General features: G+C 34.3%; 1 protein-coding gene across 4 annotated transcripts in view; it reads right to left on the bottom strand.

The window, feature by feature from the left end:
- Positions 1–7703: 7703 nt before the first annotated feature.
- Positions 7704–20253, bottom strand: part of LOC138334902 (uncharacterized) — a 110522-nt gene continuing 97972 nt past the window's right edge. The window contains exons 88-102 of one of the 4 annotated variants that reach the window (XM_069283731.1): positions 20058–20131; positions 19522–19585; positions 18958–19155; positions 18416–18530; positions 17898–18027; positions 17594–17727; positions 17107–17234; positions 16423–16590; positions 15983–16163; positions 15534–15724; positions 14897–15124; positions 14375–14489; positions 13701–14004; positions 12258–12302; positions 7704–9244 (exon numbers count right to left, since the gene is read on the bottom strand). In XM_069283731.1, the coding sequence (XP_069139832.1) occupies positions 9016–9244; positions 12258–12302; positions 13701–14004; positions 14375–14489; positions 14897–15124; positions 15534–15724; positions 15983–16163; positions 16423–16590; positions 17107–17234; positions 17594–17727; positions 17898–18027; positions 18416–18530; positions 18958–19155; positions 19522–19585; positions 20058–20131 (2304 nt within the window). In that variant the 3' untranslated portion in view covers positions 7704–9015. The other 3 variants (XM_069283734.1, XM_069283733.1, XM_069283732.1) reach the window with 3 other exon arrangements.

The following is a 20253-nucleotide window of genomic DNA, read 5'->3' as shown; positions in this document are numbered from 1 at the left end:
AAGGCCTGATTCTTGGATTATAAATAAGTTGGATTTCACCTGAAGAAGGCAAAGAAGGCCACTAGGCTATAGCTGACCAAAAAGGTGATATCTTTGGATTGAGGATCAGACAAATCTTGGGAGAATATTTTCTCCTTAAGATGCACAAGGGTAATGGGGAGTTTAGGGGTGCAAGTGTGGTCACCTAGGGTCAGGCTCAGCGTGCGTCCTTTCAAGATGGGATACTAATGTAAAAGGATGGCCAGACGGGTCTAGGGAAAGCCTGATTCTAGATGTACAACATCTTGATAGACAAATACTGTACGTCGTATGGCAGGGAGGGAAAGAGAGACGTTCAGACAAAAAAAATTTTGCAAATATACGACCCAAGTTAACTGGAGATAAAAGGGAATACTAAGGGTATGTCAACTAGCATGCAAAACTTTCTGTAGGAAGACACGGTAGGTACTGTAAGTCTTACGTCCCCCCCCCCCCCCCCCCCCCCCCCCCCCCCCCCCCGCCCCCCCTCCCCCCCACCCCCCCCCCCCCCCCCTGTGGGACCTTCGAAAAATTACTTGCCCGAAGGGAACCCCACTGTAGCATCAAGGTGCTTGCATTAAGGTGGATGAAGACGCAGGACCCTGGGCACCTGTTCAGATATATAGAAAAAGGATGGAGCTGACATATGGTCCAGAAAAGTAACACTACTGGTACAGGCATATACAAACTGTGACAAACACTGTTGTAAATGTACTGCCTCATGAAGCGTGACAAGGTGTCAGCTAATACCATAGTTGACACCTTTGATGTGCCTAGCCACTATATGAAAGTTGAATAGAACAGACAACAACAAAGACACATATTACGAATATGTCCCATGAGTATAGGGTTTTTGGAAAGTCCCCTTGTTTAAGCTGGCTACAGTAGTGGAGTTATCAATAAAAACATAAATTTTCATGTTATGCCAACAAGGGGCCCAACGATAGCTGCTACAAACAACATGATAGTAGTTCCTTCTCTAATATGCCAAGCACATGGCTGGTACAACCTACATGGCCTCCAATAAACTAAGGAAATCCTGAGACCCCCAGGTTGTATAGTAACCAATCCTCCCCCGCAGTGACCCACCTGACCCACTCCCCCAACAGAGCATGCATTGTACAAAAATACAGGGCTGTGAAGGCGGATTGTCATCTGAGTAATAATGACTTACCATTGACTAGGTAAGGCCTGTCTCCCACACCATTCAATATCGGCTAAATATGGCGACCCCACTAACCTTGACTTTGTGGTCAGGCTTTTTTGAGGGTTGCTATTTGAGTTAATCAAACGACGGAGGAAATACTCTTCCGCCACGCGATAACGTGGGCAGCCATGACAGCTGTCCAACGTTGGGACTATGTCAACTGTCTTTTGTAGCACGGATTTCGTCGGTGTGTGATTACAGAAATCACGCAATATTTGATCTTATGAGCCTCAAGCTTCAGAATGAAACAATTATTTCTTTCTATCACAGTACAAAATGTACATTTATATTACTTTTATTGTCTGTGCACTTACAACAGCTTTTCATCAAACAGAATGAGACATATTCTGGATTCATTTTGATGACAAATTAATTGCTCATTTTCATACAATGAACAAGTAAAATCAAAATCCACATGTGTTAATAACATGTTTTGAAAATAAATGAAAAATAAAAACATATTAAATTTTAAATTGTAGTTATCTGAATGCATGGGTTCTATACTACCAACTCTTTTCAAAGTTTTCATTATCACTATATCAAAGATATTACATCTATTCAAAGTCATCATGCTTTGTCTATCACAGTCAACTGTCTATAATCTACCGTTAGGAAATTTTCCACATTTTATATTTGTCAAGTTCTAGTGGTACAATTTAGTTTAAACTTGCTTGAAATGATCATGACGTGGTCCTGACCAAGTGTTGTTATTTTAGGGTTGATCCCAAATCCAAGATGGGAGCCATCGCCGCCATCTTGAAAACACATTGTGTGATATAGCTCAACCTTGTCATTAAATTACACATGCTTTGTGACTATAAAAATGTATTGTTCACAAATAAAATTTATACTAGACAGCTATCAGTGGTCAGGATGGAGTGGTGTTTGACCTTGTGGTCTGTATCAATGAACCCTATCTTCTGAAAGGGTACAACATCTTTGTGGACTTCAGCAGTCCAGATCTATTTCATTTATGGTAAATAATAACTAAATATTATTCTGTACCTTAACTTTGAACTACTATAACATATAATTTTACACTAGCAGTATAATTATAATTGTAATAGTGTTCGGAGACACAATAAAGTGATCAATATTGTAATGATTTTTACATATTTTCAAATTACAAAAATTCTTTTTTTATGCCATCAAAAGGGAGAACGAAAAGTTGAAGCTTTTGTTGTGTAGGAAAATGAAGCTGTGAGGAAGTCTGATATCTTTGGTCCAGCAGAGTGTGATGTGTACAAGTCACAAAATCCTGCTGAAGAATGATGCATTTCCATTTTCAAATGTAAACAGTATTAGGTTGCATTATGTTTTTAACCCTACATTGAGTTGTACCATACAATTGCAAAATTAGTATATGCATACAAACATCAGCAGTGACAGTAGGAAGAATAAATCGTCACATTAACCAAGGTTGTGGGACTGTTTCCATATCTATACAAGAAGCCAATGGGCCTTACATATAACAGTCATCTGACTATACTGGCACAATATAACACCTCAAAGAATATAGTAGTGGAAAACTATTAAGGCAAAACAAAAGAACTCTTTTAATAGAAGAAGTTCAGGTTCTGATATATTTGATGAATTAGACCATGAATGAAGGTCCCTTCATCCCCCAACATGCGATAAGTCCAATATCCAGTCTCCTAGACCTCTAAGTTATTTAAAAGAATTGGTTTAAAGATTTTAGCCTATTTGATCCCTGTAACCATAAATGAAGGTCAAGGTCATTCATTTGAACAAACTCGGTAGCACTTCATCCCAGCATATCATAGGCTTAATATAAGGTCTTTAGGCTAAATTCTTAGTTATTCACAAGAAGTCATTAAAAAGTTTTTGCCTACCTGACCCCTATGACTTTGAATATAGATCAAGGTCATTCACTTGAAAAAACTTAGTAGGCCTTCATCCAAACATGCTGTAGGCCCAATATGAGTACCCTCGGGCCTTTCCATTCTTGAGAAGAAGACATTTAAAGATTTTAGCCTTTTTGAGCCCTGTGACCTTGAATGAAGGTCAAATTAATTCATTCATACAAACTTGGTAGCCCTTCATCCCAGCATTCTACAGGACAAATATCAGTACCCTGGGCCTTTCAGTTCTTGAGAAAAAGTTGTTTAAAGTTTTTAGCCTATTTGACCCCTGTGACCTTGAATGCATGTCAAGTCATTCAATTGGACAAAACTTGTAGCCCTTATCCCAGCATGCTACAGGCCAAATATCAGTACCTTTGGCCTTTTGGTTTTTGAGAAGAAGTTGTTTAAATGAAAATTTACGCACGGCAGACAGCGCACGACGATGGACTGTGTATGATGACAATAGGTCATCCTTACTCTTCGGGTCAGATGACCTAATAAAAGGAGGATCAGGGAATCATCTGAGTATTTCAACAGATTGTAAGTCTGTTTTATAGGCTCCCTGTATCTGTATCATTGTTAGAAACTAAATTAGGCTCAATGTAACTGTATTGTTGATATGGACACCAAGGCTGGAATTTACGTTTGTAATTTACTATTTTGCGATTCTATTTCAGACTACATGTACCCCTATCAGCAATATGGATAAAGATTGTGACATATGGTCTTACTCCTGTGTACATGTATTTCACCATGTTGAAGGTCTATTTTTTACATCTTGTACGTATATTCCTTTATCAACAAGGACACACATCATCATGTTATACCCGACCAATATCATCGAAAGGAAATTATATTCAGGAATTACCTGTGTATTTTATCAGATGGTTAGTCTATTTTAATAAAATCTGTTACCTGAAAGTGATTGAGATCAGGTTATCTCAGCTGAGGGCTAATATTTTGTAACATAATCCCAACTGAGACGTTAGCCGAGGTTGGGATGTTACAAAATCTTAGCCCGAGACTGAGATAACCTGATCTCAATCACTTTCAGGTAACAGATTTTTTTTCCTCATGCCTCTAAGATATAATAAAAGTATCTATAAACGCGTTCAGTGTAAAATTATTCGTCTTGGGCCTCCTGGTTCAAGAATGTAATGAAGTGAGTTTTCTCAAATCATATGCATGTAGTACTTGGAGCCTAAAGTGAAAATACCTGAAATTTATTGGATTTTTCTTCTTCTATATCTCTACCTCTATCTTACACAGAGGGGTGTAGGACAGCTCACACGTACTAGACAATAACATGACGCCATCAATACATGCGGCGTAACTGCGGGGTGCATTGTAGATGACGTCATCAATTTTGACGCATAACGACGTTCCTGAGATAATGGCACCATGAAAAAGCTGGAAACCAAGTGGAATTTCATCATTTTTTCTACTAAAGTATGGAAGAAAAAGAATCATGAGTCTGTGAAGAGGACAGGGATATCTCAACCCTCGTGACTGACAAAGAAGGGAAAGGCAAAGAGATAAAAACCATCTATCCATTGACTAACAAAGAAGGGAAAGGCAAAGAGGAATGACCCCTCTTTCTCCCATACTTGACAGGGTTATGCTGCCGTTGCTAGGGGAAATGATAACTCTGTTGTTTTTTCCAGGATCTGGAAAAGACAGCTCACACATGCTAGACATTGACGTCATCAATACATGCGGCGACCATTTATACCCACATCGACATTCATATCAACTTATATTTTCACCATTTCTCGTTAAAGCATGAGAGAAAAAGAATCTTACATGAATCTTAAAAAGATTTTGACCATCAACCATTGGCAAGCTTCGGGTTGACCAGCCAAAATCTCTAACTCAGGTTGAGATATCCCTGTCCACCTGACAGCCCCATGTAAGATTCTATTAATCCATTTACTGACAAAGAAGGGAAACTACCTTTATAGGCTGATGATCTTTATACACAGCTGGAATTGTTGAAATTAGTCATTTGGGAAAGGTGGTCTTTTTAAGTAGGTGGTTTTTATACAGAGGGAGGCTTTTACTGTATAAGAATAAAGAATTGCTTCTACAGTACGTAATCGAATGACAAAGAATAATATATAAGGACCAAGTCTAGGAAATCATTTAGAAAGTTGTTCCTCTAAAATCTGTAAATTGTGTTCTTGTTTTTTCCCCTCATATGATTTCAATCCAAATGCCACATGTTGCTAAGATTTTACTCTGTGTAAAGTAAACCATGCTGTCTTGTTTAGAACCATCATCTGCATCACGTATATAAGCATTAATTGCGTATTCACCATAATTAGCACCCCTCCCCTATAAGCATCCCCCCCTTCTCTGAGTTGAAGTTGTATGAACGCCCCTATCTCATGGATTTAACAATGTTTTACAACATGTGATGCCTCTAACATCAGCATTGTATCCCATATTACATGAACTTGTAAGTCTTTTACATGTGATCGAATCATTACATAATAATTTGTCTCACAGGATAAAAATTTATGTACTATCAGTTCAGAAAGATTTAAAGTATGGCTGATTTTCTCATCCACAACTTACATTTTGTGCATTAAGAAGTGCCCCCTTTGTTACAATTATTTAAGCGCCCTGGGCGCTAATTACGGCGAATACGTTAGGTGCAGAGGGCCATGATGGGACATTGGTAATGAAGAAACATTTTCTTGTTCACACGGCCCTTCATCTGTGGATTGCAACGTCCTATTTGATAATGACCAGCCAGAACGTCCTATTTGATAATGACCAGCCAGAACATCTTATTTGATAATGACCAGCCAGACTGGTTATTCTGACTAGCCCATTAATGGTCATGACTGTTAATATGATTTACAAAAAAACACCCAAAAATAAAACTAAAAGTGGGACTGGACAAGACAGTCATTCGTTACAATGTATTCACTTTTCTGTGATGCCCGATAACGTTTGTGCGGGAATATTGTTTCTGTTGGTGATTGAATGACGTCAAAATGTGATATCCCACGCAAACGTCGTTTCAGCAAGAAGATTACAAAGAGTTACGTTCCATCACCACTGCAAGTAGATACTAGTCCCGCACCAACATTATCACGTGGCAAGTGAATTTGTCCCATTTATAACTGTGTATAAATATAACAAGAGGCCTTTTTCATGGGCCTTAGCGGTCACCTGATTTCGGATACAGAATGAAACAAAGACACAAAAACACTATATATTGGCCCATCATCAGGCCCTTGAAACCAGTCAGTAATTTTATAACTGACTTTTCAATCTATGAAGAGTATCTGGTTCCATCAAATCTGTGAATTCAGAAGATTTTTTTTTCTTATTTTAGTCATTTTGACCCCTTTTGGCCCCGTCCATTTACCCCTGGAGGTTGGCCAGGACCAATATGGATATGATGCTAAAATGCTATCAGAGGGTAATAATTCTAACCAAGTTTGACCTATTGAAAATTAAGCAAATAATGCTCATAAATGTGTTTTTCCAATATCAATTAAAATAGATTTGACCCCTAATCAGGGGAAAGTCTGAGATGCCAGGGCCATGAAATTCACAATTTTTGTAAAGGGCCTTAAAAAGACCTTCCAATCTATGAAGAGTATTTGGTTCCATCAAATTTGTAAATTCAGAAGAAGACTTTTGAAATTTTAGCCATTTTGACCAATTTTGGCCCCACCCTCTGGCCCCTGATGGTCGGCCAGGACCAATATGGATATGATGTTAAAATACTATCTCAGGCTAATAATTCTAACAAAGTTTGACTCATTTCCTATTACACATGACCAAATAATGCTCAAAAATAAGTTTTCCCTATACAAACTATAGTAAACTTGACCCCCCTCCCCAGGGGGGAACGTGAGACTCCAGGGTCATATAATTCACAATTTTTGTAAAGGACCTCAAGACCTTTCAATCTATGAAAAGTATTTGATTCTGCCATTTCTGGAATATCAGAAGAAGATTTTTGAAGTTTTAACCTATTTGACCCCTTTTGGCCCCACCCTTCAGGCCCCTGGGGGTCAGTCGTGGAAAAATTGTTAATAGGATTCAATGGCCTTCTCATACTGATACGTCTGACAACATTTGACTTATTTCCTATTACAAATGACCAAATAATACTCAAAAATGTGTTTTCCCTATATAAACTATAGTAAACTTGACCCCCTCCCCAGGAGGGAACGTGAGACCCCAGGGTCATATAATTCACAATTTTTGTAAAGGACCTCAAGACCTTTTAATCTATGAAGAGTATTTAATTCTACCATTTCTGGAATTTCAGAAGAAGATTTTTGAAGTTTTAGCCTATTTGACCCCTTTTGGCCCCACCCCTCAGGGCCCTGGGAGGCTGGGACCATATAATTCACAATTTTGGTTGACCTTTGGCTATGGAAGGTTTCTGCAAAATTTCAACAAATTTGGTTCAGTAGTTTTGGAGAAGAAGTCGAAAAAGTAAATTGTTTATCGCCATACGACGTACGACGGAAGACGGACGACGCAGGACAAAAGGCGATTAGAATAGGTCACTTGAGACTTCGTCTCAGGTGACATAAAAAAAAAGTAAATAAAAAAAAAAAAGTAAATAAAAACAAACAACATTGCTATGGAAGATGTGTTTATTAAAATATATTTTCTCTTATTTTTGGATAGAAAATGACAACGATAAAACTCAAAATATATTTTTGTTATAAAATGTCCATTAAAATATGGACAGATTCTTACATTGTCATGTTAATTAATGTATATTGCAGATTGAATGTAAAATTTAATGACAGAACAAACATGTTTAAGAAATTATTATGCATCGATTGCCAATTGTTCAACAAGATTGGCTAGACATTATGCGCCACAGATAGTATTATGCGTAATGAAGTAAACATAATGACAATTTACAAAAACATTTTGACACAATTTTTACCATTTTTTCCAATTTTTTAAGCACAGTATATATTTAAATTCATCAAAGTAAAAGGTTTTCATTATCAAATTAACTGATGTAAAATTTGTTTATAACTTCTTTGAAAAAAAAATATGTTTTGACAATTCTTAAGCACTTTAAAGGGAGACAATGAACAATGAACACAAAAAATTAGAATGATTAACATAATTATGCACTGGTACAAAAACTAAGTAGATGAAACAGATAGTCTATAAAAAAATTTCTGTATAATAAATCTATATTGAATAAAGTATTATTATAATGTAAACTCTATGTATACTGTATATTATATAAAACTACACAAGAAACAAATACATACTCTGATGAAATATAGAAAACGTCCTGAAGAAGATTGACAAATTGTTAATTCCCATATCTTATATTACAATATAAAAGTTTATTTCCATAATTGTTGTTCAATAGTTCATATTACCTCATGAGTTCAAATGAAAATTTAATATCCTTCGTTACTGGCAGAAGTTTGTTTTGATTTTCATAATACAATATTGTATTTGTAACATGTTTCCGAATGATAAAGATTGGCTAATAATACAGAGATATAATATGCATGTGACATACAGCAGCTCTTCACATGTCTGAAAGGTTTGAGGTATTGAACAGGACCCATTTGCACATTCAGTGAATTTTACATGTGATATTAGCAGATTAAAAGAAAAATATATATTACAAAATTTAATTCTTTACATTTAACTATAAAGAATACTGAAATATCAAACTTTTTGGATTGTATTCAATATTCCACACACTAGCACTTTTTACTACGGTAAGTACTTACGTACAATAGATTGATGGCACAACAATAAATACATAATAATCTTTAATAAAGAGTCCATCAATTTTTAAATCTTTCCCCTTATTCAGTTGTTACAATCACTTCCTTGCTCTACAACCTAATATACATAGCACTACAGATTTGGTCCTGTCAGTCATACCTATATACACTATATCTTACTTTACAATTTAGTATGGGGGTCGTGTTCCATGGCTGACATATCCACGACATTTTGTGAGGGGTAAGGCTGAGCAGCCTCATGGGGAGGGGGAGTGAATGTTGACACACCACTCAGTCCTGTTTTCTTATCAAAATTGTCATATGCTAAATTGTCAAATTCTCTTGAGCGATCTTCAATACTCTCCGGTCCTGAAGAGTAGCCATTTCTAGGGCTTCCTGTCCTAGATTCCCTGATGAAAAATAAAACCGTTTATATAGTATTCTAATTTATTTATATTTAATAGGAATTTAATACATATTAAAGCACTTTGGTATGTCTTGGATACCTTCTTTAATTTCTGACATATATAAATGTGGTTTAATACATTCCCAAAATGTATTAATGTAATTAAGTCATTTCATAAGTCACAAATATAGTTTGGATTTCACAAAGTATTAACATCAATGTGCAAGTTACTGTCACCGAATTAGTGTTACAGAGGAAATGTCAAGATACAGTGTTAATATATTATTACACACGCTATTCACAAAACAAATGCTGAACATCCCGCCATAGCCAAATAATCTTTAAATTTAAAGATGCTTCACCGCCGACAGAGCATAAATGATACACATCATTTGAGTAATAATTGGTGTTTAATCGTGTTTATAAATGTCTTATAAACACAAAAAGTAATTTAGAATAATTTATTTTGCATTCGGTGCATGCGCAATTAGTACTGCATTCCATATAGGATATAGTACCACGGAATTTTTTCGGGATGCAATTAATTATTTTTGATATTTTTATCTTGAAGTAAAATTAGAAGCTCAAACTTTTCAAAAGTGGTTATGGTGTAAAGTAAGTAACTTTTGTAACTGACGAAAAATACTAAATTGTCTGCTCCTGTTTTTGATAGAGAAATATTACCATTTGTCAGCGGTGGAGAATCTTTAAGAAAATGCTTATTTTCATTATTTCAAAGAGAATTTAATCTATATTTCATAACAATTTTATACTCATTAAGTTCTTACACAAAAGTAAATACATTTAAAAGATGAGGGATAACATTGGAAAAGTAAAATGTAATGCTGTATATTTAAAAGTGATAATTGCCTTGAGAAATAAAGCTTGAATTGTGTGAGGTAAGGCTTGTAAATTACAGTTTCTCTAAAAATGGCAAATTCAGTAAAAATGATATCTTTATAATAAAAAAAGAGAGCAACAAATTAAACTAATTTTCTGATTAATATGATAGATATTTACAAAAGAGTTAAACATTTGTAAATGTTAAACAAAAAACGAAGTTTACCAATATAAAAAGGATATGTACACATGCTTTAAATAATATAAAAGTAAAATAGTTTGCTAAGTTGAATAAAGCAAGACAACCCATATTACCAGTGAATATAAAAAAAAAAATTCAAATTTTTTTCCCCTCCGAAATGTGCACAATTAACCAAAAGTTCTAATGGGTCGTCTTATCTCAGCATCTACATCCTTGCTTGATTTTGGCTTAGATTATAATTTTGTAAACATGCTTTATATTGTAAATAGGTTTTAGTGCATTTCACTTGTGTGGTGTTGGTTATCATCCCATATTAGTTAGTATAGGGTAGGATAGACAGCGTCAGTAGTTTCTGCATGTTTATCACTAAGCTGAGTCGGGTCTTTAGAACCCTGGTTTAAATCAGTACGTGGGGCTACGGCCCCGTGAAGGTACGAAGTCTGTTGGTCCACAGACGTGGGCCCGACATCGTAAGCTGGATTTGGGTAAGCCTGTTTTTCCTCCTCTATACTGGATCTGGTTACTGTAGAATAACTTTTGTCATCTGGTAAATATGAGTTGCGTTTCTTTTCTGACCTGCAATCCAATAACCATTTTCTTATATTCCTTCATTGACTCTTTATTTGTTTAAAAAAAACAATTGAACTTTAAAAAGCGTTTTCGAAAAATGTTGATTTTCACTATATATATTTCAAAATTAAAAATCACACAATGTCGAGTTTTATTTGTATTATATGATTACAAAAATATTTTACGTGGAATATAACCTAGAAAAATGGAAGAAAAAAAAAGAAAACTAACTAAAATGTGCCACCTATTTGGGCATGAAAGGACATTAACTAACTCAACACAAGTATTCAAGCAACTGTACAGAACTGAGTGTTAAGCATTCTACATGGCAATATCACATGCTCATGCAAGCCTCCAGGATTAAAATCAGTGCCAAAAGCAAATACATGTTAATATATAAGCCCATGGAATGTAAAATGGTACAAGCATGGAATAAAGAAAGCTGGGTAGTATGTAATACAGATATAACAGGTTGTCATTATTTTATAATATATTAATCTCATAGGGTAGAGATCATTTATGTATCAAGGGGAACAAGGGTAGCAAGGACATAAATGACAAAGGAAAAAACTCCTAGCATCAATAAAACAGTTGGAACACAACGGCAGATCAGAATCAAGACAATGATGGTGTCAATTTATTTCAGCTGAGACGCCGACCACGCTCAATCTTGATAGGGGAAATAACTACAGTTGAAATATCTGAGTACCATAGATAATTGGAAGGACAAATTACTAATGGTGATATAGTATTAATAACACTACAGTGATCAAATCAGAGTGCAAAAGATCAGAAAGTCAAGTCGGGTCAATTTACAAGATTTCATTATTCTTGCGTAATAGCAGATAACAATTTAGAGATAGAGGAAAGTTCAGTAATGGATGAAATTTTGAACACCAAAATAAAACTATCAGTTTAATGGAGGAATCCAGGTGGGATCTAATGCTTGTAAGACTAAGTTCACACCAAATAATGCTCCTTTTAAATATTTTCAACTTCTATCCATATAATAAGATCTTACATATATGTTGTAGGACTATTCTCTGTTATAACAACCCTTTAAATTTGAATCACTTGATCTACACCTTCTAGCATCAGAAATGGATAAAGGCTTTTTTTACAACAAGAATGCGCCATTTTCAAAAATCCAAAACACTTAAATAGATTAATAAAAGCAAAATATAATACAAAAGTGCCAAACGCAAAGTGAAGTCCCAAACCTTATACCGCAAGCATATAAACATATAATGTAAAGCACTGCTGTATGAGAATTATTGATATACCCATCCACCACTGTATACCATATGTGTAAATTGACATAATTTTGTATATACGTGTATAGATAATATATTTCCCATGGTTAAATCATCAGCACACCTTACCTCAAAACGCAAATCATATTTACCAGGCGACAGGCGATTGCCGTTCATGCAAGGATCGCTGTTTATATCTATGAAATTAAGTACACAAACCAACACCACTGGCAATTATTTAAGGTGAATGTTAAGAGATAGGAAACTTTATAAAAAAAAAAGAATTAAAAATATAGCCTATTTAAATTATCTGTCATTTATGTACGACACATGTTGAAAGTATCGTGATTGTTGAATGACAATAGTTTGACAATATTATTAGATATATGTTATAGAGGCTTTATAGACACATACAGACATTTTTAGGTATGATAGTATAATCTATTTTAATGTAATTGTCTTTTGACTATCTTATAATAATTGCTCTGTATACAATGTGCATAGAATGAAGGTATTTATTTTAATTATCTCCTAATTGTATATTATAGTCATGTGTTTATACGGTTGCCTCCATCAAGTCACCTTTTCTCTGCGATTCGCAGGATGATATTAAGAATACCAAACTACTTAAATGATTAGAAACTAGTTAGTGTATCAATCTACTCATAATATTAGAAACGTCTAAATTACAGTGTAGTTGCTATTCAACCACCGCTATTTCATGCAGGACAGAACAACATATACCTATAATTTTAATGAGACTTGTATACTCCTGGCATAGTTGTGTAAAATTTTACCAAACGAACATTTCTAGTTTATGACGATACTTTAGTTAAGGCTGAACATTTTTTGTTGTTTTTTGATGATCAACTTGATTTTCGGGTTAGATGCATATTAATCTAATGCAGAAAACATCTAATTTTGGTGAATTATTTCATTGGTATTCCAGATTATGAACTAAATGAAGCAAGCACAAGCATGCGCAAAACACAACACTAAACACATTGTTTCTTTTTATGAAAGCAACTAAAAGCAACAATCATTACGTCACACAACTGAGTAATGGGTATCTCAGTAGTAATTCATTAGTAAATAAGCGCCAGGTATACATTGAATATTTCATTTCAATCAACGTGAAAATAACGATATCATTAATATTGACAATTATCAATGATGAATTTGACTTTTCACATTTGAATAATAAATGATCTCGGAAATTTATTGTGTTATGTTTAGAACCAACAATTTCTCGATCTCTAAATTCATTAATAACAAATCAAATATACTACAGTAAAAGACGTTTATAACGAACACACTTACAACAAATCTGTGGTTATAACGAAGTAATCTTCATTCCCTGTTAAAGTTCACATAATATATCTGCATTATCTGTATAACGAACTATGTATGCTTATAACGAAGTAATCCTGTTGGTGTCTAGAGGTCCATTATAATCGTGTTTTACTGTAGTACAAAGAATACAAACTTACTACATATTAGTAACAAACAAGCTGTGAGTAAATGATCAAAGACAAACAGAAGGAAACGACAATCTAAGTAGTTAGAGATAATCGTCATCAGAAAAAAATACTTACGGTTGGCGCTGGCAATATTTAACAGCTAGAATACAGGCCAGGACAGCAAACAGACCAGCGACAACACCCAATACAACCACAATCAGTTGTGCTTCCTGGCTCAGGACGGGTCCCTCTGTCGTTGTCTTTGGTGGTTGGGTTGGAGGAGTCATGCCGGGCGTTGTCGTACGGGTTGTTGTAGTACTAGTTGTTGTTGGAGTGGTGGTTGTTGGTACTGTGGTTGTGGTCGGCGAAGGAGGTACGGTGGATTTGGTGGTTGTGGTAGGGGGCGCTGGTGTTGTTGGTAGAGTGCAAGTTGGTGGAGCTAAATAAATAAAATTTTAATGTTTATTTTGTAAGAAAATTAGAAATGGGAAAATGGCTGACCAGTGTTACCTGTAGTTACTGACCATTACTACTGACATTACTGCCATACACACGTCCTATTATTAAAAGGAAAAACCATACAAGTGAGAAAAGTTGCAGCAAACATTAACCTTTTAAAGATATTTTATCCATTAGATGAGATTGAAAAATGATTACATTGATCTCAATGAACACATGCGTTATTGTGAAAACGGAAAATTTTCAAGCATTTAACATATCTATCTAGAATTAGTAATTCTCAACCTTTTGACATTCATATTTAAACTAAGAGATCTTTATTCAATAGAATTGATTAGAAAACTACAAACCAATCTTCATGGTCCAGTCAGTATTGTTCAGTGAGGCATCACAATAGTGGCACACGTCATTAGGCTTGTTGGTGAATGAGCTGTAGCAACTGTTGTCTATCACACAACCAGCCGTCTGGAAACAAACAAAATTACAATCATTGTAAAGTACCATTACATTACATATAAAATGCTTATCATTTCAAATCATTTTTCAACTTTTATCAAATGTCAAAAGTCACTTACAATTTTTTTTCATAAGCCAAATGCATATATCTGGCCATTTTCAGTTGCATGAGGATAACTTGACTTTGCTGAGATAATTATACAATTCTGATTATGAATTAGTCTTAGAATTCAAGCTTTATCTTTCCATTCTCAAAAACAAGGATTGTATGACATGAATACTATTGCTTTCATAATGAATCTGAAGGCAACATCACAGGATAGGAAGGGACGAACATGCATATAACGCTATACGTCCCCAGCACCACGTCATGAGAAAGGTTTCATAAGTATGACAGTATCATAAAATCTACTTACAGTAGTCTGACATCCTGATGTGGTACAGCTGTAACATGGACCGGTGAAAGCCACCACTGTATAGTATGGACTTTTGTTGAGTCGGTCATTACTGACCGCCACCTTCACACCCCACTTAAGACCGGACATCATGTTGACTGGTACTGGACAGTCCATCTGGGATTTGGTGATAAAGTTTGCATCCACTTCCACCTCACTTCCTGCTATATCACTTATTGTCTGATCAACCTGTAAGCAAACCGCAACATTTCAAAGTCTGCTTCAATCAATATAAGCTGCATGTTTCATATCTTAAAGAAAGCTTTCTTGACATTGACCTTTACAAGTGGCCTACATATTAATTTCAGCTGTTATCTGTTAAAAGGTTAAAAGTGTGTTTACTATATCACAGTAACCGATATATGACTAGCCATATGAGTTTTTTAGGAAATGGGTAAACCCTGATTAACTAATTCAAATAGAAATCAATCTTACTATCACTAGATATGGCCTGAAAAATATTAAATACATGTACTTGAGTGATATACAAAACTGATTCAAATAATATCTGTATACAACCAATTCTCTGTTGAAATAACTTTTCATATATAGGTTTAGTAATTTGCAAATATGATCAAGTTATCTGTACACTACTTACATTAAGAGCCATGAAATGACAGGTCTCCTGCTTCTGGTCGCTGAAGTCGTTACCAAGGATAGTGATGACAGAACAGCCACCACTGCTAATATCACACAAACCATTGTTCTCCACACTGGACACAGTGGGAGGTGTATTCTCGTTAATAGAACAGTCATCGCCGAGCCAGTTCTGTAAACACTGGCATACTCCTGGTAATATAATAAACGTAATTAGTTATCACTGCACAACCATTTCTTATAAGCATATGTGGGAAATGTTCTTGTATTTACATTCAGTAAAATAAACCACTTGGTAGATGGAGAAAGATTTAATTGAATTTGATTTTTTTTTACCTAGACCTAGATAATAATAATCTATGGTTAAAAGTGTGTTTATAAAATTTTTGAACCTAGATTTCAATTTTCAGAATGAGAATAGATTCCTAAGAATGGTTACATGTTTTTTACCTGCGACACAGTTGCCGTTGCCGTTACAAGAGTTGGGGCAGACCAAGGGCTGGTTTAAGATGTTGGAGGCCAGGGTCACCAAATTAGCATCAGTTGAGGTAAGCAGCAAGTTAGCCTCAGCCTCACAATCGTCTATGTATACTGTCAAACCAGAGGTAGCACCGTCTGTAGTATCTCTCGTCTGAAAATGGAACATATTTATACATTAATTAGAAATGTTTACTGGATACCTATCTCATATTCATAAACCTCTTTAAGACAAACTCTATATATCTTAACGCACATCAGAATTGGATGAGACATACGTGCATGGGACAAAATATATTACCCATTACAATTGATGAAGGAAGCACTTTAAAATGAAACATGGGCAGTGTTTATGTACATGGGAAATAGTCCTAAACACTACTGATTTTCGATCCGTTTTATATAATTCTTACCAGGATCCTGTTCATGCAATCTGCAACTGCTGTGGCAACTGGTATTTCAAAGCCAGGAATCTGTTGACATTGAGTAACAATTTGTGCATTGGCAACTTCCTGATCACAGAAGGCTGTGGCAGCATCAAAGGTGACATTTCGGGGAGGATCCCACGTTGGTACAGTTACCTATAATAAAAACAATCATTGACATACAGTTGATTATAATCTTATATTTATCCTTATAATATTACAATAACATGTATCTGCATACAAAATGTATTTAAAACACATTCTGACAAAATACTTGTGAAGTAAATGTTGAGCTGTTTTCGTTTAGTCGGAACAACCGGTTCAACAGTTTGTTAAAGTCATTATTTCAAGTATCAATCCTGACGGACCTTTGACGGGCTTTGTAAAGGCTTGTCTGAAAACAATATAAAATCACTAGGTCCGTTAACGGCCCTGCTGTATATAGTACAATTACGAGTTTTTACATGTCCTATTTTTGGACAAGGTATGCATTACTGGGTACATATATATATAGATATTAATAAAATTGACTTGCGAGTACCACCAAAAATTTACTAGGATTTTGTTTTTCTTAAACAGTAACAGACTTTTAAAAGTCGATTTCCCCAAAATATTAACATGTGAAACCAATTAGAAAGAAGGAAAGTTTAGATCTATAATATTGTTACATACTGTGTCATCATAATTGGGATCAATTTCAACGTTATCAAACAATCCAGTAGTAGTTTGTCTCTTCTTCCTACCAAATCCAGTCTCAAGTATGACAGCATTACTGATCAGTGCGTTGGTGATGTCGGAACCTTCAACAACAAAATATCAGTAGTTATTATTTAACAAGATAACTGACATATGTGGGAAAGGGCCCAGTGACCCCTGATCATAAAGAAGGCTATCTTTCTATGTATGTATATGTATTAAAACAGGAATAGTACACAAACTATTTGTAACTAAACAAAATCTTAAGTTAAAACAAAAACATCCAAAACAAAAACAATTTACGCTCATAGTACAAATTTATATTATGATACTTAGTTCTTCTAAAAGCCATAATATACTAAAGCTGTCATGTAAGTATTTCCCAACAATCTGGTTGATTCTAAACAAAGTTTATTACAAATAATAAACAACAAAGAATGTTAAAAGTTCTTATATAACCTACCAGACATAGAAGAAGCACATGTTTCCACGATACTGTTACGGCTGTCCACACACGAGTCAGAATTTGAGGCACATGGACAGAAGTTGTACTTGGGGTATGTCGCAGTCTCACCAAACAAATCAGATATCCTTACTCTGTGGATTAAAGGATATATAGCATCATAAGTTACCAATTTACTGCTTCAGACACATTAACCACAGTATCAAAGCTGGAAGCAAGAAAAAGTGCAGGTATGAAATAAACATAAGACTACTTGGCCATCACAAATTAGACCACTTAATATATAAAATCCATGTAAGCTCACCTCCATTGCCTGTCAAAGTTTTTAGCAATATCAAATAAAACCATTGGATTAGATGTATCTATAACAATAGCTTGTCCATTTGGTAGGGTCATGTCGTTAGCAGTCATACCATCATAGACACCACATAAACCTGAAAACAACATTTTTATTATCTCATAAAGCTGAATTTTGAGGTTTTAACATTTCAATTATTCATTATTTGTTGCTATTGAGTGATAAATAAAAATTTCAGGGTTTTAAGTAGAAGGTAGGCCTTCTATTATTATTATTGAGGGTTATAATTATGTTTTTAATTTACCTTTTTTCCCCCAAATTAAGTGGGGGTCATGGAATATTACAAAAAAAATAAATATATATTTATGTAAAACAGCCCTTCCATGATGTTCATAATGCAACATTTTAATTATGTACCGGTATATATATATATACAAATGTCATACAGTTAGAATAGTAGTAACAGTTCATCAGATTACAATAGCTAGGAATATTAAGAAGGGTGATGAGAGACTTAGTTATACCTGCAGTTTGACCCCTGTCAAATGGTGATGGGTGGACTAGGACTACCAGAGATGTTGTTCCTTGAGATGTTGTTCTTTCTGTAATCGTTACTGAGGTACCCGAGGGGAACCTCACCTATGGAAATCAGTATATTTTGCCAAGTAAGATCATTTTCCTCTAAAATTCTGAGCCAAGATACATAATTATTGTGTATAGTATTATGTTGATTTCCCTTTTCAAGTGACGCAACAAAATGTAAAAATGCGAAATTCTCTGATGAGAAGCTGTTTTGCGCTTGAATAACATCTAGAACCAGATTGTAAAGGAATTGTTTTTAAAACATTTTTTTTTATTTATCATAATATACATATTACACAACACAGTACAAAACATCAACATAGATAAAGAGAGAGATCTTGATTATTAGTAAAGTTGTTATTAAGCACAATGGTATTAGATATAATAAGTTTAAGAGTCGAACATTATAATTATAATGAATATGTACTCAATACAGTAAAATTTGAATTTTCAATCATACATCATTGATTGTGAAGTAGATTACCTTGTATTCATTTGTCATGGAGTAAAATTCTGTGTCCACATGCAAGTTGTTTGTTAAGTACAATTGTTGAGTGTTACCATAAACGCCATCTGTATTTCTACAACGATCAATGATAAAGACATCGTCTTCGGAGGTGATAGCCACTCCACATATAACCGTTCCAAAAACGTTCTGGTTTTTCTGTTTCATCACAAACACCTACAAAAAGTTTAAGTGTTTTACAATCATAATCATATAATCATGCAACTAAAACAAATTTAAATAATATGAAAAATCAGGTATTTCTGGACTTAACCTACTTTTTGTGACCAAATGCATTTCCTTTCTCTATGCTAAATCATTAAATGTATTGATTTTTTTCCATAAAATATTTTTTTATATTTTGAAGTTTGATAACATCTTGATATTGAAACTAAATTGTCAAGGGTAGTAGCATATATAAGGGATAACAAATTTATTATAAAATTTCTAAATTTGTTTATTTCCATATTATGTTACAGGATGACAACAAATGAAAAATTTATGATGCAGAAAAATGTGTCACAATTTTTTATTTTAGCGTACCTTTTGTGGCAATGTACTGTGTTTGTACAATACAAACAAATTCTCGAGGTAATTGCCATGAAGTCTGCAAATAACAATACAATTGTGATTGAATACATGTAATTCGCTTTCTCAAAGGATTCATATCTCATCTTGTTTCAAAAGAATTTTCATTCTTTAGTCAATCATAAAATATAAAATTCATGATGGTTATAATTAAATCTAATTAAATGATAATTTTTTTTATATAGTTTTCAATTAATTAATATCTTATTACAAATGCTATACAGTCAAATTTATGGTTATAATTACATGATACAAAATGATTAGTTTCAATTAATTAACATCATAATACAAATGCAATAGTCAAATTCTACTAATAATCTGATAAGATTTTCACTCTCACAAACATATCTTTTTGTTACTCCTGACATGTAGGAGAGTTTTAAGAAATACATAACAATATTATGATCTTAATTGATTCCTCTCAATTAAGCATGATTTTTTATAGGAAATATCTTCATTTGCATTTGCTAAGTAAATGATTAAATACGTACAATCCATCGAAGGATATCATGGAATCATCAGCGGCCATACACGCACTGTTCTCATCAGTGTCAGATACAACAATCTAAAAAATAAAGGGGAGAAATTAAACACATAAGCCTCAGAGTAAGATTCAATACTTAGTATAACTAATCATTGACAAGGAGTTTGGTTGGTATATTTCATTTTCTGTTTAAAAGCTATAGT

The sequence above is a fragment of the Argopecten irradians genome, chromosome 11, assembly GCF_041381155.1.
Source record: "Argopecten irradians isolate NY chromosome 11, Ai_NY, whole genome shotgun sequence".
NCBI classification, from domain to species: Eukaryota; Metazoa; Mollusca; class Bivalvia; order Pectinida; family Pectinidae; genus Argopecten; species Argopecten irradians.
This window is presented reverse-complemented; position numbering and strand designations above follow the sequence as displayed.